The sequence below is a fragment of the Lagopus muta genome, chromosome 24 (genome assembly GCF_023343835.1).
Source record: "Lagopus muta isolate bLagMut1 chromosome 24, bLagMut1 primary, whole genome shotgun sequence".
Taxonomy (NCBI): domain Eukaryota; kingdom Metazoa; phylum Chordata; class Aves; order Galliformes; family Phasianidae; genus Lagopus; species Lagopus muta.
This window is the reverse complement of record NC_064456.1, coordinates 3,913,732-3,937,128: the sequence shown is the minus strand read 5'-3', so window position 1 is coordinate 3,937,128 and position 23,397 is coordinate 3,913,732. Positions and strand designations below refer to the sequence as shown.

General features: G+C 43.7%; 2 protein-coding genes across 3 annotated transcripts; both read left to right on the top strand.

The window, feature by feature from the left end:
- The first annotated feature begins 322 nt into the window (after nt 1-322).
- SIKE1 (suppressor of IKBKE 1) lies at nt 323-5,384 on the top strand. Of its 2 annotated transcripts, XM_048926217.1 has the most exons (4): nt 335-808; nt 1,008-1,150; nt 3,506-3,619; nt 4,004-5,384. In XM_048926217.1, the coding sequence occupies exons 1-4, from the start codon at nt 505-507 to the stop codon at nt 4,091-4,093; spliced, it is 651 nt and encodes a 216-aa protein (XP_048782174.1). In that variant the 5' UTR covers nt 335-504; the 3' UTR covers nt 4,094-5,384. The 2 variants fall into 2 exon arrangements, with proteins under 2 accessions (XP_048782175.1, XP_048782174.1); XM_048926218.1 differs by lacking the exons at nt 3,506-3,619; nt 4,004-5,384 and adding an exon at nt 2,198-3,499 and having other exon boundaries at nt 323-808.
- Nucleotides 5,385-5,868: 484 nt separating this feature from the next.
- Nucleotides 5,869-23,371, top strand: CSDE1 (cold shock domain containing E1). Its single transcript, XM_048925825.1, has 20 exons — nt 5,869-6,000; nt 9,279-9,697; nt 11,115-11,313; nt 11,950-12,059; nt 12,415-12,507; nt 13,061-13,158; nt 13,317-13,398; nt 13,730-13,858; nt 14,036-14,161; nt 14,946-15,158; nt 16,218-16,358; nt 16,447-16,605; nt 17,535-17,642; nt 18,467-18,642; nt 18,968-19,080; nt 19,836-19,955; nt 20,208-20,386; nt 21,020-21,183; nt 22,001-22,133; nt 22,470-23,371. Exons 3-20 carry the CDS (start codon nt 11,115-11,117, stop codon nt 22,515-22,517), a joined length of 2,391 nt encoding a protein of 796 aa, XP_048781782.1. The 5' UTR covers nt 5,869-6,000; nt 9,279-9,697; the 3' UTR covers nt 22,518-23,371.
- Nucleotides 23,372-23,397: the final 26 nt, after the last annotated feature.

Here is a 23,397-nt window from a genome sequence, read left to right as displayed (position 1 = left end):
TCGTGAGCTTGCCTCCCCTCAAAACAAACAAACATAAAAGCAAAAAAGAGAGTTGTATTCTCCTTTTGAAATGACACCGTTAACAAGAGCCCCGTTCCCAGCCGGCCTCCATCCATCCATCCATCCATCCATCCATCCATCCATCCATCCATCCATCCATCCATCCATCCATCCATCCCTCCCTCCCTTCCTCCCTCCCTCCCTCCCTCCATCCCTCCATCCCTCCATCCCTCCCTCCCTCCATCCCTCCATCCATCCACCCCGCGGTGATGTGGTGTTCAGTGCGGCCGCCAGGCGGCGCCGCGGGCTCAGCGGCTGCTCCGGGTCTCCACGCATGCGCAGCTGCGGCGCGAGGAGCGCGGCCCGGAAAAGGCGGCGGAGCTCCCGGTGCGGCTCGTGGTTCGCGGCTCGTAGCTCGGACTGCCCGCTGCGCGGTCCGGGCCGCGCACTGCCGGCCATGGGGCCGCCGCGGGAGTGAGTAGCGCGGCCCTCCCTGCGCTCATCATGACCTGCACCATCGAGAAGATCCTCACGGACGCGAAGACCCTTCTGGAGCGGCTGAAGGAGCACGACACCGCAGCCGAGTCGCTCATCGATCAGTCCGCCGTCCTGCATCAGCGCGTGGCCGCTATGAGGGAGGCGGGCGCGGCGCCGGTCGAGAAGGGCAGCGCGGCGGCGGCGTCCACAGCCGCTTCTCGGCGGGGCCGGAGCGTCCCGGCGGATGGAGCGGACGGCTCTCGGCTGCGGCCGCACATGTTGCTGTGCCAGGAGAACACGCAGATCCGCGACCTGCGGCAGGAGAACCGCGGTGAGCCGGCCGGGATGGGCCCGGGGAAGGAGGGGGGGGCCGGGGCCGCGCTGCGCTGCGCTGGGCGGCTGTTATCGGAACGGTGCGAGCGGGCTGCTGGCTGTCAGCGCGGCGGGGGGTCGCGTGGGGCCGCCGAGCGGTGCTGAGGGCAGCCGGGCGGCCTCCGAGGTAACGCCGTGCTGCGCTCCGTGTCCCTTAGCGCTGTGGATCTCTCTGGAGGAGCACCAGGATGCGTTAGAGCTGATCATGAGCAAGTACAGAAAGCAGATGTTGCAGCTGTTGCAAGGGAGAAAAGGTGAAGATGCGGAACCGGTCCTGAAAGTTCATCAGGCCAACTCTGTGGTAAGGTGGGGTGGAGCGGGAGGGGGAATAGGAAACTTGCTCTCTTATTGGTCTCCTTTCATGGCCTCACTGTGCTCCAGGATGTGTTCTTTGAAGCTCTGGTTCCTTTAGTATATTTTTTCCCTGCATTCTTTTTACAGCGTCCAGGTTGTAATGGTTGTCATAGAGGATCCTGACCAGCACAAGCCTTTCGTTGCCCACGTGAAAGCTTGTTGTGTGTGCATTGGGTTACTTTCCTTGGGTTAAGCTTTAATGAATCACAGAATCACAGAATGGCCCGCGTTGGAAGGGACCTCAAGGATCACGAAGCTCCAACCCCCTGCTGCACGCAGGGCCACCAACCTCCCCATTTCATACCAGCCCAGGCTGCCCAGGGCCCCATCCAACCTTGAATACCTCCAGAGATGGACGGGGCATCCACAGCCTCTCTGGGCAGCTGTTCCAGCACCTCACCACTCTCATAGCAAAGAACTTCCCCCTGAATGGCTTTGTTTTCACTGAAGAGGACCACATCAGAGGTGTTATCGTTACTGTTGAGCAATTGTAACAAAGGGAAAAGAGCCTCCAAAATCCCTGTAAGCTGAGGTGTTCTGAGGGCTTAATAAATGATCACTTCCAAATACTTTTAAATACAGATAGGCAGTACAACAGCCTAACATATGTGTGTAACTCTGTGTGTGACATAGAGTGTCTTCAGGAGGCCAAGGAGTGACTGCTGATAACTGTCTCTTGGTTTACATTTAGATATCTGATAATGCAGTAATGTAGGGTATGTGATTAAAGGTTATTGTTAGGTATTTACTGCATAAACATGCATTTGTAATGCATTTATAATGCATGTTTATGTGATGAGAACATAGCAGGCTGGCTCAACCTAACAAGATCTCATATCTTGCGGGTTTTTTTGTTTAATTCTCTTTTGTGCAGTTTAGGGGTCTTCCATTGCTTGCTTATGTGCACAGATTGCTTTATTGATGAAGACTTATAATTTGGACAGAACTTCTAACGTTCCCTATCACTGTTTTTTGCTTCATTGTAATGGCACAGGAATACAAAGCTGGAAGGACTTTGGAGAAACCTCTTCTACCATGGTGGGATATACCTAGACTACTGTCTCCTTCTCTGGAGTTGTTCAAGTCTCGCCTGGACACCTACCTGTGTGACCTGGTGTAGGGAACCTGCTTTGGCAGGGGGTTGGAATCGATGATCTCTGGAGGTCCCTTCCAACCCCTACAATTCTGTGATTCTGTGAAATGCTAAGGCAAAATCTTCCGTACTTCATACTAAGTTTATGAATTCTTTCATACTTTCACACACGACTTCAGAGAACAGACACCACCTTTTAATATCTTTTGATATTTGACATTCTTATTTAACCATCTTTCTGTTTGACAGACACATCATTCTCAGATGATGTAAACTTGTTCCTCCAGCTCTCTAGGTGCTCTAATCTGCTTACATGTTCGCTCAATATTGGAATTCAAAACTGGGTTCTCTTCTAAGGTGGCACATCTGTCTTCCAGTGGCACAGCAGAGTAATTGTGGGCATTTATTGAGAGGAAACCACACCCTATAATGCTGTGATGTTTCCCACAGTGCCTTGTGATATCATATTATGTTGTAATAAATGCTTCAGAGGCTTCTAAATCCTTGTTTTATAACTCTTTGTGAATGGCTGATATGTTTGTGTTCACATGCATGAGTTCCTCCCTACGAATGTTATTTTGGAAATGGAATGTTCTTCAGATAAGAACTAACGTTGTGTTACGTGTTGGAATAGTTCTGTATGAATTATACACTTATTTCTGAGCTTTAAAAAGAAAAAAAGGCAACTACCAAAGGACTGGGAGTATTTCTAGACAGACTGTTGGAAACTAATGCAGGAGATACCAGTCTTCTTTGTTGTTCAGTGGTTTTGTTTTTGGTTTGTTGTTTTATTCAGTCTTAAAGTTTTACTTGCATTTGTGTCAGATGTTCTTATAAATCCAGTCAAGCTTTTCTAGCAAGGCAGTGTAGAAATTGCTGTATACTAATTGTATTCACTTGAGCAGGAATCTGATCTCTTAGTCCTTGTCATACTTGAAATGATTTCCATGTGTGTGAAGGTGCAGCACTGACTGTTCTGCTCACTGTTTTCACTGATGACTGATGATAGTGGACAATAAGGTACATGACACTATCCTAAAATGTTGCATAAGCAGGGAGGATTGCGAGTGGTTGGGAGAAAAATATTAAAATTCAAAATAGGAAAGTAGTCCAGAATTAATGAGATGAAAGTAAATGATTCATAAGGAATATATTGCTACTGCTTTTGCCTGAACGTATTAACTGTGGTTTTTTTTCCATGTCTTTCAGGAAATTGAAGGTCAAATAGATAGAATATGTGAGATGGGTGAGGTGATGAGAAAAGCTGTACAAGTTGATGAGGATCAGTTTTTTAAGGTTCAGGAGAAACTAGCTCAGCTGGAGGTAAGAGCTCATGTCATTGCTAAGGACAGATCAAGCTTTTGGAGCTCTAGACTTGCTCTAGAGTGTGACTGTGTGTGTCAGGTACTTAATAACAATAAAAAATGGGGATGGTGGGTGAGGTTGGGAGGCAAGGAATGTTTTCTGTTTATTTTCAAATTTGTGGTATTTCTATCATTGTAATAATAAAGCCAGAAGTAAAAGGTGTAGTTTAAATGATGTGGTTCACCTCTTGCTAACACTGCATTAATGTTTGAGTTATAAAATTAGAGTTCTATTAGGCTATGAAGGTATGGGGCTACTTAATTAAAGGTCTGTAATTTTGTGGATTAGCTCATCTCTGTTTCAGCCAAAATATTGATTTTATTTATTTATTTATTTTTGCAGCTTGAAAACAAAGAGCTGCGTGAACTATTGTCAATCAGCAAAGAATCTTTTGAGGTCAGGAGAGAAGATATGCGTGACAGTGAGGCTTAGGTCACAACATATCCACATCTTGACTTCAGAGACTGTTATGAAGCCACCCAACAGGGATGATCTGTAACTTGTTCTTTCAGGTGTTTCACGTTTGTTTTACCTATCCAAATGTGTGGCCTGTTTTCTTCCTTATTCTGAAGTCACACACTCCTGATGACAAAGGCTTGCATTGCTGCTCTGTCATAAATTGCAGCATACAGATGTGTAACAACGAAGTACTTTTGGTGCATACTCTTTTGTGGCAGTTTATCTCATGAATGTTATTTTTTATAAGCTTTAGTCAGTAATTCCAACTGCGCAGATGTCACTTAAAACTGCCTCATCAGTATCTGGCAAACGTAATGCAGATTCTGGTTGTTTTATGTGCTGGAAATAATAAGATAATTTGAAAACTACATTATAAATGATAGGTTCACATCTTGCTTTGTCTGCACAGAGTGGGTATCTGGAGCTTTTGCTTTGCTTTGAAGACCCAACACTCAGTATTTGGTAACATTCATACATGAAAAACTGCTAAGAGCCAGAATATCAGATGGCCAACAGAGCACTTTAATTACTAACTTACATCAGGAGTATAGTTTGCCTTGATTTAGAGAAGACCAGTGAGAATGACCCTTCCTCACACATCAGCATGTTTTTATTGCAGATCTGAGGCTTTTTTTTTTTTTTTTTTTTTTGCTGTAGGCAGCCCTGTTCTTTCTTTACCCGTGCTTTGAGGTGTATGGATGCTGATCTGAAAGCAGTGTGCTCACGTCAAGGTAGTTTCTATTACAGAGAATACAGTGCTTTCAGATCAAAGCTTTTTGGCCTCCCACCACTTTGAATTTCAGGAATGGTGAGGTGTGCCTCAAACTAAACCAAAACCAACCACATGGACAGGTTTTTAATGTCACATTGCAGGTAAGTCTAGTGACAGATGTTAGTTATTCCAAAATCCTATATTGGTTGAAATTGAAGTTGCAGTGTAGCAGGATTTTATCAATATTGTGATGCTTTCAGTGGCATTTTAATGTTTTATTTTTTTGGGTCTTTCTTGCCAACAATCAGGAAAATACTTCAGTAACAGTAAACATCCAATTGTCAATATTAGGTTTTTTATGCTGTTTTTATCTGTGCAAGAATTTTGATAGATACAGAAGGCAATTTAGATCTTATCACGAGACAATTTGGAATATGCAGAGAAAAGTGTTTAGTTGATAGAAGGGGATTCCTGTTTAGGAACATTGTACAAAATTCTTTCCTGAAATATTTTAAGAGGGAATAATAATAATAATAAAAAATACTACAGGCACCATTTTCTCAGTTGTATTCTGTTCTGTGAAGCGTGGCAGTAATTCGGACTGTGCTGCCTGTACTCGGCTGCTTCATCCTGCTCTCATTTTAATTTATTGCTTGAGTCAAAAATGGTGTGTTTGAGCTCTCTGAAATGGTTGTGGCGGTGTGTTTTTACCTCAATTACCAAGTGCAGGTTAACGTTCCTATAAGGAGGAGGGTTGCTGATTTATCGCTAGTATCCAGTCAGCTGAACTGGCTCAGCTGCACCACCACCATCTCCATGTTATTCGGTGGGGAAGCAGCCACGCTGCCCGCTTAGCAGCTGCCGCAGCCCAGCACAGAGTACAGCAAGGCAGGGAGGCGGACCGGCAAAGCCGCCGTCAGCTCCTCTCCCCGCCCGCCCAGTCACGGAGCTCCCAGCCCGTCCCACGCGGAGACCGGCCGGCTGCGACGCATACGCCGTGCCGACGGTGCCGTTGGCCGCCAGCCTGCGCGCATGCGCACCATGCGGCCGCCGGCGACGGCGCAGACGCGACTCCGCCCCACGTTCTCGCGAGAGGCCGGGATTTATTCCTACGTGCGGTGCCGTGCTGCTCATGGCGGCGCTGGAGCGGGGGCGCTGAGCTGTTGGGGTGAGTACGGCGGGGTGGGGAGCGAAGGGCGCCCGGCGCTGCGACGCACGGCACCCGCGCGGCTCAAGGGGAACTGGGGTCTACGGGAAGCGGCGAAAGAGGTGGAGGGCCGCCTTCGATCCCGCGGCCCGGCCGTCTCCTGTCGCGGCGGTCTCGGCGGGGCGAAGCCGCCCGGGGCCTCCCCCCGGCCGCGTACATGGGGCGACGGACGTGTGGGGGTGGGGCGGGCCGGCCGTCCCCGGGGATGAAGCACTGGCGGCCTCGGGCCCGTCGGGCCGTGCCGTCGCGCGCACTACGTTTCCCGGCGTCCCGCGGGCAGCCGCCCCGCCGCGGGGCCGGGTCCCGCCGGGCTGCGGGGCGGGGCCGTGGCGGCGCCGGGACTCGCCTTCCCGGCGTGCCTCGCGCCCGCTCCGCCGCGTGGTCTGCCGGGACCTGCAGGTCGGGGGCCGCGGCCCGGTCGGGGGCGGTGCCGAGGGGGGACTACGGGTCCCGGCGAGCCCCGGGCGGCGCCTGGCGCTTGGGCTGCCGGGGACGGGCCTGCGGGGCGGGCGCGGAGGCGGGCGCGGGGGCGGGCGGGCGGCGGAGCGCAGCTCCCGGCGTGCTGCGCGCGCGGCCCCGCCCGCTGCAGAGCCGGGCTCCGTCCCTTTGTGTGCGGGGGAGCGGCCGCCATCGCCCCCCTTTGTGTGCGGGCAGGGCGGCCCCTCCTTTCCTCCCTGCCTCCCGCCCTCCGCTCCGCCCGCCGTTTCCTCGGCCCGGAGGCGGCCCGGCCCCGCTCGATCCCGCGCTGTCACGCCGTGGGCCGCCGCAGCCCCCGCTGGCGGCGCCGCCCCTCGGCTCCGCTCCGCCGCCTCCATCTTGGGGCGCCCGGCGGCCTCTCCCGAATCTCCGCGGCGCTGCGCGTCCCAGCCCTGTCAGATCCCCCTTAGGAACACGCGCGGAGCTTTCCATCCTTCAGACAGAACTCGCTCTAGCTTGACCGTCTCGTTCTCATTTTATTTTTCTTTTTCCTCTGGGTTGTTGCTTAAATGCACAAAAATGACCGCTGATATTTTCTTCGAGTTTTTATTTCTTAAAATCTCTGAGTGCCGTGGGCGATCTGGCGAATATCAGAGCGCTATCTCTGCTGTCAGCATTGTTTGCAGCGTTCAGGAGGTGGCACACGGCGCTCCTCACACGTCACGCATCCTCAGATGGCCACGTTTGTTTCCCAGTGATATCTGGTGGCTGCGCTGTGCCTGCGTACTAAAAATACAATGTTTTGTCTTCATTAGGTTTGGTCGTGCCTAAGAGAGAGTTAGCCTGTGCTTGAGGTCTGTGGAATGTGATTTTTATTTGGAGAAGAGAAGGCTGGGAGAACTCGTTGCAACCTTCCAGTGCTTGAAGGGAGCATATAAACAGGAGGGGGAAAGAGGGGTAACGGCTATTTATGAGGGTGGATAGTGATAGGACAAGGGGAAATGGTCTTCAAATGAGACAGGGGAGGTTTAGGTTGGATATTAGGAGGAATTTTTTACTCAGAGGGTGGTGAGGCACTGGAACAGGTTGCCCAAGAAGGCTGTGGATGCCCCATCCCTGCAGGCATTCAAGGCCAGGCTGGATGTGGCTCTGGGCAGCCTGGGCTGCTGGTTGGTGACCCTACACACAGCAGTGGATTGAAACTCAGTGATCACTATGGTCCTTTTCAACCCAGGCCTTTCTATGAATGTATGTTATTGTGGTTACATACCTGTGCTTGTGGAGAAAATGAGAACCAAAGCAAGTGTCTGTCATCTGGCAGCCTTTGCTGTGAGTCTGCGTGCATTTCAGGCTGTGAGCAGCACTGTGCAACTTGCTGTCATTTAGCAAAATCCACAATGAAGGAGCTCAGGAGCAGCACATCTCCAGCCCTGCCTCCTCCTTGTCCTTGCACAAACCAATTCTGCTGTAGATACACAAATTCAGAACCCAGTGTGATGTGGGGGCTGGGCACCTGCTCAGCGTGTTTACCATTTGGAGAAGTATTTATAGTAGCTGCATTAAAAAGTAAAGAATTTGAGGTATACATGCACTGCTTTTTACTTAACTTCTGCAGGCTTGATATCCCTGCTTTTTTTTTTTCTTCTTTTTTTTTTTTTAATTTGTAATGACCTAAATACAGGAAACGATTTATTGAGTCCAACCTGCTGTTAGGGGGCAAGCTGATGGTTCATGCCATTACTTGACAAAAGTTACTTCAGTTATCTTTGGGCAGACAGAAATATTTTGATTGTTATATGTAGGTATACACTCTATGCCCTGAAAGCTACAAAAGGTGATGTAAGTTGTAGTGCTGGAAGAGTTCTGATGATATTGGTCTGATCAGATGAGGGAGAAGTGTGAATATTAATGATGAGATTCCAAGTGTCTCCGTGCAGTTCCTGTGCTGCAGTGCATGCCTGCTTCATTTCTCTTGAACTTGATTGAGGGATGTTTACCTTATCCTGGATGGAGTTATGATAAAGGTTGCTTGAATATTAGAGGGAGATATGTGAGAACAGTGCTGAGTCTTTTATTTTTGCATTAACTTATTTCAGTTTTTTTGCACTTGAGTCCTTCACTGCAAGCCTGTTCTGGGTGCTGGTTTGTACTTGGGCACAGATTTCTGCCCTCATTTAGTTTCTGTGTATGTGCAGTACTGCAAGAAGACTTATTCAGCCCGGAGTTGTTCTAAGAGTGATGGGGAAGATATTTTCTGTGGAGGATGTCATTGAAGTACTTCTGTGAAAAACAGGTGTTGAGTTTGCGTGCATCCTTTGTAAGCTTTGGGGGTTCAGAACTGTTCTCTGTATTGGCGAACTGCAGTCAGCGTTTTCACCGCAATAAGTGTGAGGGTGTCTTTGTAGTCACATAAGTTTGTTTTTTCCTTTTTTCCAAGTCTGCAGTTCCGACTTCATAATTCATTAAAGGAAATTCAGAGCTCAACGTAAATTGGGAAGTAGTGGTTCCTTACATTGGCGAAATCAGCTTGCATCCAAACGAAGTTGCTGTTTTAGTTGGTACAAACTGGGACCTTTCCTGGAATGTGTAACTGCATCTGAAGTGTTTAAAATTAGAAATCGTGTATCACTGGTATGGAGGTAGAGTTTCTTGGGAAATCAGAACTGAAAATGGGAATACAAAATAAATATATGAACCAGCTTCCCCTAATTTGAATCAAACCCATGGTATCAAAGTAGAGGATCTGCACCCACATAGGGCTGATGTGTAATTTCTGTTAAAGTTATACTTCAGCACACAACTTTTTGTTTTTGTCTTTCCAGTATGAAGTGAAACAGAACAGAATTTACCACCTGAAACTGCTGCTTCAAGTTCAGATCAGGAAAAGAATATACCGCATCGTAACAACAACTCAAGACCAAAGAAGAGGAAACTTACACTGAAGACACAAGGCTTGATCTGAAACCAGAAGTTTGTGCCTACTCAACAGCTTCAAAAGAGCACGTCCCAACGCTGCTAGTAGTCTTTGTTTTCTCCAGTGCTGTATTGAAACTGCCCAGGGCAGCAGCGCTTGTATTCTTTATTAGTGTGCTCTCTCTTTCTCTTTTTTTTTTTTTTTCCTTCTATCTTTCTTCTTTTCTCTCTCTGTGTCAATAGCAGTCTTCATCCTTTGAAACTTCGTACTGAAGCGGAAGAATCGGCGAATACTACTGAAAGTGCAATATTTGAATATCACTGCGAGGTTTGTGCGTGTGCTGTGTAGTTATAGCATTCCAAACTTAGCTGCAAACAACAACAGGAGGCTGTGCTTTTTGTGATGTTGGTTTTTTTGGCTATTCTGTTGGTTTGATGGTAGCGTGATGAATTGGTGATACCTATGTTACAGTTTCGTGTTTATTTTAGTAGCAGTGTTGTGATTACAATCCCTTTTTATTTCCAAAGTTTACACGATTGTCATTGGTTTGCAATCTCCCTTCAGTTTTCTTTAAGTCTTTTAGTACAGTTTGTTTTTTTATTTCCAAGTACTGGAGTTCCAGGGTTTGTTAATTGATGGGTCAGCTGTTGTGAGTAAACTGTTGGTAGTCAGCACCGCAGCTAGTTGTGGTTCAGCATGCACTCATTATATTTCAGGTCTGAGCAAGTCTTGTTCGTGCATTAATTAATTAGTCTATTCCTAGAAGGTTCTTAAAGAACTGTTCTGCTAGCTGGTTTTTAGAGAACAGCTTCATGACTTCCATTGTTTCCATTTTTCTGTATCTGTCACTTTGCAGAAGTTGATTTTTATTTTTTTTCCCCCAATTAATTTATATGTAGCTTTTTGTTGTGCTCTATTACTTTGTTTGAACAGCTGTAGCAACGTGGCAACATCTGGAAAGAGTGCTGATAGCATCATTCCCTGCCTTTCTTTCTACAGCACATGTTAGTGTCACCCTGAGAAGTGCATCCGTCCTTCAACTTCAGCTGTCAGGCTTTAGCTGATCTGTGCTCAGCTCTGATCAGTAGTGGTTTGAGCAAGAGTTAGCAGTGTTGTTTTGTAACCCTGAGCCTTGGCCATTCTGAACTTGGTTTGAGGTAGATTTTGTTAGTAAGCTGTTATTTATGCTCCCTGTTAGCAGGGGGTGGTGTGTGTGTGTGTGCTTAGCTTACACTGGAGATGTGAAGAGATGATTTTGTCCATGACTCACAAAAAGCGTGTGTAGCACTGATTGGAGCTTTCGTAATAGGCAAAACCATCAACCTGTTATTCAGCAAATGAGTTTAATAATACATCACGTTCCCTTCCCCCAGTCATTTTACCTGCAGGGCTGGTTTAATTTCCAAAAATGTTTTGAACTCTAAGATGGCTTAAAATCAAAACATGTCAGCCTTCCCACAAGGGCCTCTTCCTTTCTTTGGTTGTACTACGGACTGCCTTCTTCAAAAGGTGAGGGTTGTATGTGATGGTGACAGGAACCAACATGCGATGTGTTGCCAGTCTGAGTTGTAAGGATTGTTTTCCAAGAGCTAGACAACTTGAACATTTTTTTTACTCTATTTAAAAAAACTGTCAGGATTTGTTACCATCAGTTCCATAAGCTCTTTGTCTGTTGTTATATTTATGTGGTGAAAGGAGATGTGAGTACTGTTTGGTTTATTTTCTGCTGTTTTCTTTTGAATAGATGAGCTTTGATCCAAACCTTCTCCACAACAATGGACACAACGGGTACCCCAATGGTACTTCGGCCGCGCTGCGCGAGACTGGCGTTATAGAGAAACTGTTGACTTCGTATGGATTCATTCAGTGCTCAGAACGGCAGGCTAGACTGTTCTTCCACTGCTCACAGTATAATGGCAACTTACAGGAGCTCAAAGTAGGAGGTAATTAGACAGCTGTTGGAGTTTCTGTACCAAATGAGAACAAGTCTCTTGTTTTCCGTAGGAAATCATTTTATCCGTGGCATGAAAGGATGCGTTCTGTTGCTATTAATGAGTTAAAATATCAGTAGGATTCATCATCTGCCACTCCTGATGAGAGTTCTGGTTTTTACTTCAGCATGTTTAATGCAAATGTGGCTGTTCTGATAAAGGTGTACAGCGTGAAGGCCAAGCTGCAAAACTAAAGTGGAAACAAGCGTTTAGACTGGAAGTGCCTCATGTACTTAGCTTTTGGGGTTTTTTGAGAATTAGTTGGAAGATGTTTGTCTTGCAGAGTAGGGGTGCTGCTAGTAGTTTGTGGTAATGAAGTTTATAGGCTGTTCGGTAGCAGTTTTACATAATCTGAGCTCCTCCAGTGTGAGGTTGTCTGCTAAGTGAGCACAGGGAAGGATGGGGGAAGTACAGCAGGGCAAGCAGTTAGAGTGGAGCAATTCCAGAACTGCAAATGGTGCATCCTTCCTAGGGAAAAGAGGATTTACTTGGTTGAGTTTAGGTATGAGCAGTGAACTACCAGACTGAACCAATTAGTAATGTTTAAAAGTTGCAGTCTGTGATGTCACTGTCGTGTCTGTTTTGTAGATGATGTTGAATTTGAAGTGTCTTCTGATCGCCGAACTGGAAAACCCATTGCTGTTAAATTGGTGAAGATCAAACCAGAAATATTACCTGAAGAACGAATAAACGGACAAGTCAGTGGCTATGATGTCTGTTTTCTATGCATTCAACTGCCATCTTTTACTTTAGGAGGACCAGATTCATTGAGCATGCATGCTAACTACATACAGAATTCAGTTACACTGAAATCTTTTTTTTGTTATTGTAGTAGAAATTTAGAGTTTCTGTTGTGAGCTCTTTGCTCCAAGCAACCCTTCAAGGCAACAGATGCTCCATAAGATTGAAATGTTACAGCATGACATTCCCTGGTGGTTTAAACTAAAGTTAATCCCCAGGTGTACAGTAGAGGATATCGATATTTGCTTTCTACACTGCATCTCCTGGAATGACTCGCCATGGATTTTTTCTTTTTTTTTTTTTGGCTGGTAGGTTGTGTGTGCTGTTCCTCACAATTTAGAGAGTAAATCTCCAGCTGCCCCGGGTCAGAGTCCAACAGGGAGTGTATGCTACGAACGTAATGGGGTAAAGCTTATGTATTTTATTTGAACTCTTGACTGATCTATAATTGTGGTCTGTGAGCAGAAAAAAAAAACCAACACATGATTGAATGTGGACAACTGACACTAAGAACTGTAGTTCTTAGCAAAAAAAAACCCCAAACCAAACATACTTAAGCAATTGCTACAAGCAGGTATTAATTTTACAGCTTGCTTGCCCACCTGTCTCTATGGGGAACTCAGTGTAGAGCCAAACAGTTGTTTTTCTGTTTTAAAACTTAAAGAAGCTGGATTGTGTAACATTCACCTCTCCTTATTTTGAACATGGAAAGTTCAGAAGTTGGCATTTCAAGATGGCCACCTCCAAACCTCTCAATTAAGTTGCTTTTTACAGACTCAGCCCAAATTTTAAAAACAGCCCAATGGAAGAAAGAATGTTTTTGCATGCTGTGTTTGATCATTTTCAGTTTTCTCACTAAATCCATTGATACAAAAGCAGTTGTTCCTTCTAAACAAAAATGTGCTAATGATCCTTTGAATTGACAAGAGGAATAATATTAGTCACTGTTAATTTACAGGAAGTATTTTACCTGACTTACACTCCAGAAGATGTTGAAGGAAATATTCAGCTGGAAACAGGAGATAAAATAAACTTTGTAATTGATACAAATAAACAGTAAGTTGATCCCGTGTTTCTGATCTCATGCTTTCTCTTTTAGTAGTCGGGCTGCACTCCGTGCCTTTTCCAAGAACTGAAATGACATTATGAACTATAATCTTAACATTGCCTCTGGTTTTCAGACGTTTCAGCTTTGTTCTTTTTCTTCCCTTTAGTACTGGTGCTGTAAGTGCTCGTAACATTATGCTATTAAAAAAGAAACAAGCCCGTTGTCAAGGAGTAGTCTGTGCCATGAAAGTAAGTGATGTCTCAGCTTCAAAATACTATTAAAAGATGGAATGCTTTCCTGTCAAGTTCTCTAAATAGTAAATTGAGTGCATTAAGAGCTATTAAGATCTTGGAAGTGTGAATGCAAACTAGCTCAAACAGTGTAAACAGCTAATCTTGAGTACACACACTCCTTGAAAACAGGAAAGTTTAATTGTTTCCTGTAATGCATTTGCTGTAGTGTGAGCTGAATACACTCAAGGTTGCTGTACTGAAGTGGTGAAGTCTTATTGTTAGAATGTTTTGTTAATAATACATGGAGAGATTGGGCAATCTACTGAACGCTTTCTTCTGTTCTTAGGAAGCCTTTGGATTTATTGAGAGGGGTGATGTCGTGAAGGAGATATTCTTTCACTACAGTGAATTTAAAGGTGACCTAGAAGCCTTACAGCCTGGTGATGATGTGGAGTTTACAATCAAAGACAGAAATGTAAGATGAACTCCAGTAAAAATTGAAGACAAGATCCTGGACAGCTGCCTGTTTATTCAAATCCACTTTAAAAAAAAAAAAAAGGGGAGGGGGTGGGGGGAAGCAGGGTTAATAGGAAAATGATCTTATTGTTTTTATCACTTCTTTAGGGCTGTTTGACTGATTTTGTGCTTTTAGGGTAAAGAAGTTGCAACAGATGTAAGACTGCTGCCTCAAGGAACTGTCATCTTTGAAGACATCAGCATAGAACACTTTGAAGGAACTGTAACCAAAGTAATTCCAAAAGTACCCAGCAAAAACCAGGTGTGTTTCAGTGTTAAATTTAAGGGAAATACTGCATTGACTTCCAGTCAGAGTACAAATGTTCTCCTTTCTCTGTGGAAGCCTGCTGTTAGGCATTGCATCAGAGATGGCTGCAGAGTAGAAGAGGAAGTTTGGACTGCTTAACTTGTGCCAACCATTGACAGCAGTCACAGGAAGCAGTTTTTTTTACTAAAATTTAAAGGTCCAGGAAATAGGGTAATACACAATAGTGGTGCTTTGTGACGTGTATCTTTACGCTTTGAAGTACTTCCAATTGAAAAATGAGGGGTGTTAAAGATGCTTTCTTCAAACAAACAAAAAACAACAACAAAGAAGACTCTTAAGGCAAAAACACAGTGTGCTTTATGGGCTTCTGTGAGCATTGGCAGTTAATCTGGGTGTGAAGCAGAGTTGTGTGGCCCTTAATGTTTGGCTTAGAGTAGAGGATGTACTCAAAAACACTTCTCTAAAGTGTTCAGGCTACTCTGCATCCTTGTTTTTTGTTTTGCTGGTTGGGATTTTGGAGGCTATAGGGAAATGTTTTTTGTGTGTTTGAACACTCAACAGTAAGAAGTAGGGTAAGTATGGTTATGAACTTCATTCTCAACGGTAATTTTTAGTTTTGTTGGCAATTCAGTGCATTGGATAGGTAAGGTAAAAACTAAATGAAATTCTAGTCATGGCAGTGTAATCTGGGAGCGGTCACTCGAGCCTTCCTAACCCAAATGCTCAGTGCTGAGACTTGTAGGTGTACTGACTTCTGTTGCATTTGTCTCTCTTATAGAATGATCCATTACCTGGCCGCATCAAAGTTGATTTTGTGATTCCTAAAGAACTTCCATTTGGAGACAAAGATACAAAATCCAAGGTGACTTTGCTGGAAAGTGACCACGTTCGATTCAATATTTCGACAGACAGACGTGACAAACTGGAACGAGCCACCAATATTGAGGTTCTCCCCAATACTTTCCAGTTTACTAATGAAACTAGGGAAATGGTAAGTATCTATTTCTAAAAGTTTTTATTGTTGAGGAGAGGAAATTAAGGTGAAAAACAGTTTCTGAAGCAATATAAAAATTGCTGGTGTCTGCTGACATGTCTGAAGTCAGATCTTCAGTAAATGTAGAAATGTGCCTGAATGGCAGAAAACTGAATTAATGCTGTGCACTTTTTCTACTCAGGGAATTAAATCGTACTAGGAAAGCAAATATGTTGTATCTCTTGGAGTAGGTTGCTCTTTGGTTATAGCAGGCATAGCTGTCATGCAGCATGAAGAAATTAAAAACTCATCTTCCTTAGGAAAACTGAAAGAACCTGATGGTGCTCTGGTTCAGGCCATGAAAAGTCGTAAGAATCAGAGGAGGTAACTAGGTACAGCTTTTGAATCTTGATCTTCAACTGCCATCTTTTACTTTAGGGGGACCAGATTCCTTGAGCATGCATGCTAACTACATACAGAACTGTTCAAATTCTGTTCAAATTGATCTTTGTACAATCTCTGCCTGAGGATCAAACAGAAGGGTGATAAAGAGCTGAATTCTGTCATGTGCAGTGAAGCTTCTATGCTTGGTGAATGGGTCACAGTGACTGAGATAGTTGTGCTTATCGTTATGAAAGAACATCTTCTGTTCTGGTAAAGTGCTGGAAAAACCTAACCTGTGTGTTTGTGTGTGTGTGTGTGTTTGTGTGTGTGTGTGTTTGTGTGTGTGTGTGTGTGTTTGTGTGTGTGTGTGTGTGTGTTTGTGTGTGTGTGTGTGTGTAGCAGTGACTTCCAGTTCTTGGGCTTTTCTTAGTTCTTTTGTGGCTTAAATTCATCTTCACTGTTTACTACTTATGAATCAGGGAGCAAGTAGAAAAAAATTAGGTAAGTAGGTTTTGCTTGCATTTAAGATTGACTGTAACCATTGGCTCCACAGTTTGCAAGGAAGCTTACTGAGAAGTATTTTTGTTATTATTTTTTCTTTTTAGAATTTGAGGTTTGTGTTCAGATTATTAGATGCTCCATCGTTGTCTTTCTACAGATGTTCACAAAGTAAAACTGTTCTTCTGTTTACAGGGAGTGATTGCTGCGATGAGAGATGGCTTTGGCTTCATTAAGTGTGTTGACAGGGATGCTCGCATGTTCTTTCACTTCAGTGAAATTATGGATGGAAACCAACTCCATATTTCTGATGAAGTAGAGTTTACTGTGGTTCCTGTGAGTGGTACAATTCCTTTGAAAGCGAGGATTTCACAAAAGCATTTATATGCAGTCTGTCTAAAATCACATTGATCTGATTTTTCAGGATATGCTGTCTGCCCAAAGAAATCATGCTATAAGGATTAAAAAACTCCCAAAAGGCACAGTTTCTTTCCACACCCAATCAGATCACCGTTTTGTGGGCACTATAGACAAAGAAGCCACTCCAGCCAAAGCCACTAGCCCAAATAAAGGCAAAGAGAAGGTAGTACACAAGTAAAAGTAACTATATTGTTTGTTGCTTTGCAGACAGAGACTACTGCTTTGAAGTCTATAATTCAACATTCTGAAGCACTTTTTATCTTCTATAAATATGGTCTGTGTTGGATTGCTAATTACAATACTCAGTGAAGGCTAACTTAAATGAAACAGTAGAACAGAAGCACCCTTAGTGGTGTTCTGGAACAGGCTGCCCAGGGAGGTTGTGGAGTCTCCTTCTCTGGAGATGTTCAAGACCTGCTTGGATGCCTACTTGTGTGACCTGGTGTAGGGAACCTGCTCTGGCAGGGGGTTGGACTCGATCTCTGGAGGTCCCTTCCAACCCCTACCATTCTGTGTTTCTATTGAGGATAACTTCCAAGAGCTTGGGAAGATTCTACCTCCTACTGTGGCAGGTAGAACCATAGAATAGCCCGAGTTGGGAGGGAACCAGAAGGATCATTGAGTCCAACTCCTGGCTCCACACAGATCACCTGAGGTCCAAACTCTGTGTCTGAGGGCATGGTCCAAATGCTTCTTGAGCTCTGGCAGTTTGGAGCCATGTCTGCTGCCATGAGGAGACATTTCCAGGGCCTGACCACCCTGTTGGTGAAGAACCTTTTGCTAAGGGTGCTAGAATTGGTTGAAACCTAAGGCTCTGTTTCGTCATGCTGCTTAAAACTAGGATAGAATAAACTTTCAGTAAATAATGGAAACAGTATTGTTAGAGGAAATAAAGTACCACTGCCTGGTAAAAGCTACAGTTTGTCATTTAAACCTTGTGTCTTTTGATCATCTTAGTGTTTATTGGTCTGTTTTCACCAGATGCTTTGCAGTTGTTGCAGAACAAGTAAATGTTCAGTGCTTGCACTGTTTATAGTAAGCTTGCTTGCAAACAAATAAAACACCTGATTGTCTTTTTTTTTTTTCCTCTAGGAAGCTGAAGATGGAATAATTGTTTATGATGACTGTGGAGTGAAACTGACCATTCCTTACCAGGCCAAGGATGTGGAAGGATCTGCTAATCCCCAGATAGGAGATAAGGCAATACAACTAAGTATACCATTGGGAAATACTTTTTGGTTTTTTTAAAGATATGAGCTTCTCTTTGCCTTGTTCCTGGATTTGTTTTCCTTTTCAAGTGAAGGACAAGGCATCTACATAGTCGCCTATTTCTTTGTTTTCTCTCTTAAGTTTGTAGCTTTATTTTCTGTGTAACTAAGAGACATCTTGAAACCTGATACCACACATAAAAATACTATTTTGCTATGCAAACTGTTTTAATTAAAGGAATTCTTATACTTGCTTATAAGGACAGTGGGCAACTCCACTTGTGAATACTTGAGGGGAGAGAGATTAACATAAAGACATCAAGGTGGATGTTGAAGAGTGAGAACATCCACTTATGAGTGAAATATCTAGAGATAATGGCTGGGGAAAGAGTTGAGAGATCTGGAATAGCAGCCTAAAACCTGTTGGTGTTCAGGTGCTGTGCTATGAATGCTGTGATTATTGTTATTAAAAACCTAAAATGAGCAAGCCAAACCAGCTGCATAGTCTCAGTGGGCAGCTGCTAATGTACAGTGCAGAGATCAGTCATAAAGGTAAGAGAGAACCTATTTGATAGGTAGAAGAAGCAGAGTGCTGGAGGCTCACCTGCCTTGCCAGGTGTTACAGCTGTGATTCTGCCACTCTTTGAATGTCCTACATGTCAGCAATTGACAGATGATTTTGGGAGAGGAGATGCCTTTCCAGCAGAGCCTGGGTGTTGATTACAGCAGTGCAGCTTTGTTTGGGTTGTTGTTTATTGCTTTTGGTGGTTGTGCTTTTTTCCTGTCTGTAGTATTAATCACGTACCTCTTCTACAGGTTGAGTTCAGTGTTTGTGAAGTGAAGAGAACTGGTCTGCAAACAGCAGTTTCTGTCAGAATGCTTGGACGCAATTACACTTCCAAGAGACTTTTGGGATACGTGGCAGCCCTGAAGGATAACTTTGGGTTTATTGAAACAGCCAATCATGATAAGGAGATCTTCTTCCACTACAGGTGAGTGGCAGTTCCTTTTGTAGGAATGAGTGTTTGTTGCTTCACACGTTGACGTGCTTTGGGGTCTGAACTTCCATTTATGACCTCTGCTGAGCTCAGGCTTTTCTGTTAGTCAGCGTTCTCTGTGATCTCTGCTTCTGAATCTCAGGCCAAGAAATGCAGTTTCTGAATTGTATATTTAAAAAGTTTTGCTTTCCTGAATTCCTTGGAAATGTGAGATGCTGAACCAGTTAAATGTGTTCTGAATCAACCTGTGTAAATGTTGGATGAGCATTACTGTTGTCACGAGACTGAAAGAAATTTGCACGTGATTCTCTTCCTGTAGTGAGTACTGTGGTGATATTGATAGCCTGGAACTTGGAGACACAGTTGAATACAGCTTGTCGAAAGGCAAAGGAAACAAAGTTAGTGCAGAAAAGGTCAACAAAACGCATGCAGGTAAGACTGTACCTGGTAATTTCTTCTTTAAAGGGTCTTGACAGATGCTGGTGGTTAAATTGGTAGTTCTGATGACAGTTGGAGTTTAAAGCAAGAGGAAGATGCTTAATGTGATGGTCAGTAGTTGAGTCTGCTAAGCACTAATATCATCAAATTTCCTGAAGCCTGTTTCCTGTGTTAACTAAAAGGGAAGTGCAGAGCAAGAGCACTGTTTGCAGAAGCAACTCTTCCTTTACCTTTGCCTCTACTCTTTAGTTGGAGGGATAGAAGAAAACCCCCAATTTGGATGATTTTGCCACTAGTAATTCTAGTAGTTGTGCTGTTTCTTAGAGGGGGGAAAAAAAAAACTGCAGTAGGAATTGCAGATGTGGATATTAAGGATTTTGGGGATGCAAAATGTATACTTAATCCAATTTACATGATGAAAGGGAGTTGGAAATACAGCAGTAGAGAAGCAAGATACTGTAGTGTGCTTTTTCAAGTTGTATGGCCTCTAATTTCATGAGGAATTAGTATCCTCCTCCTTCTGCAGTGGAACAGTGGTGGTGATTAGAAAAGCTATTGCCATGTGCTTCTGAGTTAGAGCTGTTCCAGTTCTGGGGGAAGTCTAGGGGAACATATAAAGCTGTTCCAGTTCTGTATGTGCTGTAGTAACGTGTTGCAGTGCAGACTGTGAACGTGAACTGGTCAGTCCTTCAGAAAAGAAAAAGTATGACAAGAACTTCCTGATTCTTGCACTGTCTCTTTCTTTTCAGTGAATGGTATCACTGAAGAAGCTGATCCAACTGTTTACTCTGGTAAAGTAATTCGTCCTTTGCGGAGTGTAGATCCAACACAGACTGAATACCAGGGCATGATTGAAGTCATGGAGGATGGTAAGACCTGGTGCTTTTACCTCAAGCTTGCTTTAATAACTGTAATGAACAGTTTTCATCTGAGGTAAATCTGTAAGTGCTCTTTGCTGGCACGCAGGAAGCATAGAAATGCAATAAGCTGCATGATAATAGGGGTGATGAGGATTGTATTCACAGCAGTAAGCTGACAATAGAAGTAAATACCAGATATAAATTCTAAATGCCCTCAAGAACGGAAAGGCTTAATCTTATCTGGTGTGTTTTCTTCTGTAGGTGAAATGAAAGGAGAATTCTATCCGTTTGGAATTGTTGGAATGGCAAACAAAGGTGACTGTCTGCAGAAGGGAGAGACAGTAAAGTTCCAGCTGTGTGTTCTTGGTCAGAATGGGCAGACAATGGCTGTCAACATCACACCGTTCCGCAGAGCCACTGTGGAATGTGTGAAAGACCAGGTGAGCAAATGCTGCTAATGGGAAATCGTTGGAGATGGCATAGAGAAGGTCAGGACCTGCTTTGACACTTGAACGTCTGTTGTGAAGCAAACTGTTGCAGAAACTCTTATTGTAAACAAATAAGAACTAGGCTTATGTAACCCCAGTACTGGTTTATGCAGGCTTGTGTAGAGTGGCTTTAGTGAAGGTGAGCTCCTACTGCCTGTTCCAGTGCACCATCACTCTCTGGTGAAGACTTTTCCTCATACCTGATGAGAGCCTTCCTTGGCACAGCACGAGTAAAGCAGTAAATCAGAATAACTGGCTTCTCAATCTGCCACTAATAATCGGGAGAGAAAAGAGATTGTTTCTGTTAGGTAATTTTAAAGGTGGAGTTTAGAAAAGAATGCACAGCATTGCATATCTTAGTTGAATAAAGCTTTGGCAGCTTGCTTTAATGAAGGATTTTTGCAGTTTTCAGAGCTTGCTTATAGGCCTCAGGGTTTAAATGTGCCTTTAGAAACCCATGGGGAGTGGCTAGACTTGTAGAAATACTGTATTCTGTTGTAGAAGTTTATTTGTAATAGAATGACTATAATTGTGCCTGCTTAGGTTAAGGGGAAATAAATAACTATATAATGTTTTGGTTTTCAGTTTGGTTTCATTAACTATGAAGTGGGTGACAGCAAAAAGCTCTTCTTCCATGTCAAAGAAGTACAGGATGGTGTGGAACTACAAGCTGGGGATGAAGTGGAGTTCTCAGTAATTCTGAACCAGCGCACAGGGAAATGCAGTGCCTGTAACGTGTGGCGTGTCTGGTGAGGATTTCAAATCACTGGTTTAATCTGGCAGACTGCATCAGCAATGGAGCACAGAGTGCTTTCAAACTGAGCTGGCTGTTCCTACAACTAGGGCTCTGAATTGTGGTTGGCTTCAGTGAGAGCCTCTGCTTTGAGATGTGCCAGTGCTTATGGGGCCTGCAGTGCAGCAGCAGAGTCCAGCTTTGCTTAAGAATGAATTTAAAAAAAAAAAAAAAAGACAAGTAATTAAATTATTTATGCAGAAATTAATGAGTGATAAAAGCGATTAAATCTTTATGTAGTTCTTGGTCTGTCTGGTGATTTATGCTCCTTACCTGTTTATAAACAAGTAAGCATGTTAGCCTTCTTTGATGCTGTTTCTAGGGAGGATAGGCACGTTTTGCTTTTGAATGACTTCTAAATTGTGTTAAAGTGTGTATTTTTAAGGTATCTTATTAATGTTTTATGGCAGTGTTCAGTTCTTTTCTCAAAACTGTCTTCAGAGTGTTACTGTGCTGCAGTGTACTGGCAAATTACAAGACTTACACTGTTTCAGTTAAAGGCAACAGAAATAGAGGGAGTGCTGTCATACATGCATTAATACTGACTGTGGCAGCTTTATACTCCTTCTAAGAATATTGTTTTGATCTACTGCTGTTTCAGCATCCAGTGGTTGTTCAAACAATGGTTTTGAAGCAGACGTGCTGTCATCCAGAAGGTCTGCCTTCAAACAAAGCGGGCTGTGCTGATGCCTTAATGGGGAAAATGACTGTATTTGGTAGCTTGCACATCTCTGGGAAGTCATGAGAATTCTGTGTGATTGACTTTCTTACAGTGAAGGCGCTAAGGCTGTTGCTGCTCCACGTCCAGATAGACTTGTTAATCGTTTAAAGAACATTAATCTGGATGATGCCAATGCTCCTCGTCTAACAGTTCTTCGTCAGCCCAGGGGACCGGATAACTCAAAGGTGTGTGACATACAGGGCTGGCTTGCAGGATGACCAGCTTGTGGTTTAACTTGTTTCTACTGTTGAAAGTCAAAACTGTTTGAAACATGTCAACTTAACTGCCTTATAACAATCTCCTGCTGTGTGAGATTATACTACTTCAGTCATGTGTTTGGGCAGCTGATGCACGCTATAGTTTCAGAAGAGCAACCCACACAACTTGTTCTGTGGCTTGCTCTGGTTCTGAAGCCAAGTATGGGGAATTAGCCACGTGCTGATGTTGTACACGGTAGGATCAAAACAAGCCTGCTTTAAAGCACGATGCCAGACCTAAAAGATTTGTTTTTTTCCTTGCAGGGATTTGGTGCAGAGAGAAAGATCCGTCAAGCTGGTGTTATAGACTGATCAACAAAGCCAATGCCTGAAGGATGAAAAGTGGTGGGGGCTGATGAAGGGTACTGAATATCTCCCTATTCATCCCTTCCAAATTTTAAGAAGCTATTACACCAGTTTTAACACCTTCTCATGTTATGTTTAAAATAAATTTATGAAACCATTTTAAAATTATGCACAGTTGCATTCTGGAGAACTTCAGGTGGCGCCTTATAGTATCACATTTTAGAAGCTTGTTTTGAATGGTGCATTTAACGCAACTGGTAACTGCAAATCTACATTGCCTATGTGAGTAAACATTATAGACAGCTCTACTCTGGTAGACCTTATGGAATTCTGCACTACATTTACCTATGCTTTCTTTGTTACCTTGGCCAAGGTATTTTACTATGCCTTAGTATTCAGTTGCGTTACGTCTTTCCTTCGAAGTGGATGTGGAAAGCTCACTTCTGCTCACTCTGCTCAAATTCTGAGGACCATAGGAGCGTGGAGACTAAGTTCAGTTTGATAGAAAATCTGTATGAACATTCAGATAACTTAAGATGATGGCTAGATGTTACTTTGTTTTCATATTTCATTTAATTTTGAATCCTTTAGCCAGCGAAGTTGTGTTAGAGCTCAGTGAAAGTCTCTTTCTGGGGTAGACATTTTTTGTAGTGTTCTGAAATGCCTGCAGTGCAGAATTTCATAAGGCTGAGGCGTGCCATCAGTGTGGTAATTTAAATATATTTAAAACAATGCACAAGTTTGCTGCTGCTTAGAACACTGCAGCTTCTAAACCCAGTTTCTTTTACTGATTTAAATTTACAAAGAAAGAAATTGTGCCTGAAGTGAATCCATTTTTTTTTTTTTTCTTTGCAGCCGGCACCCAGTGTACTGTAAAAGAATAAAT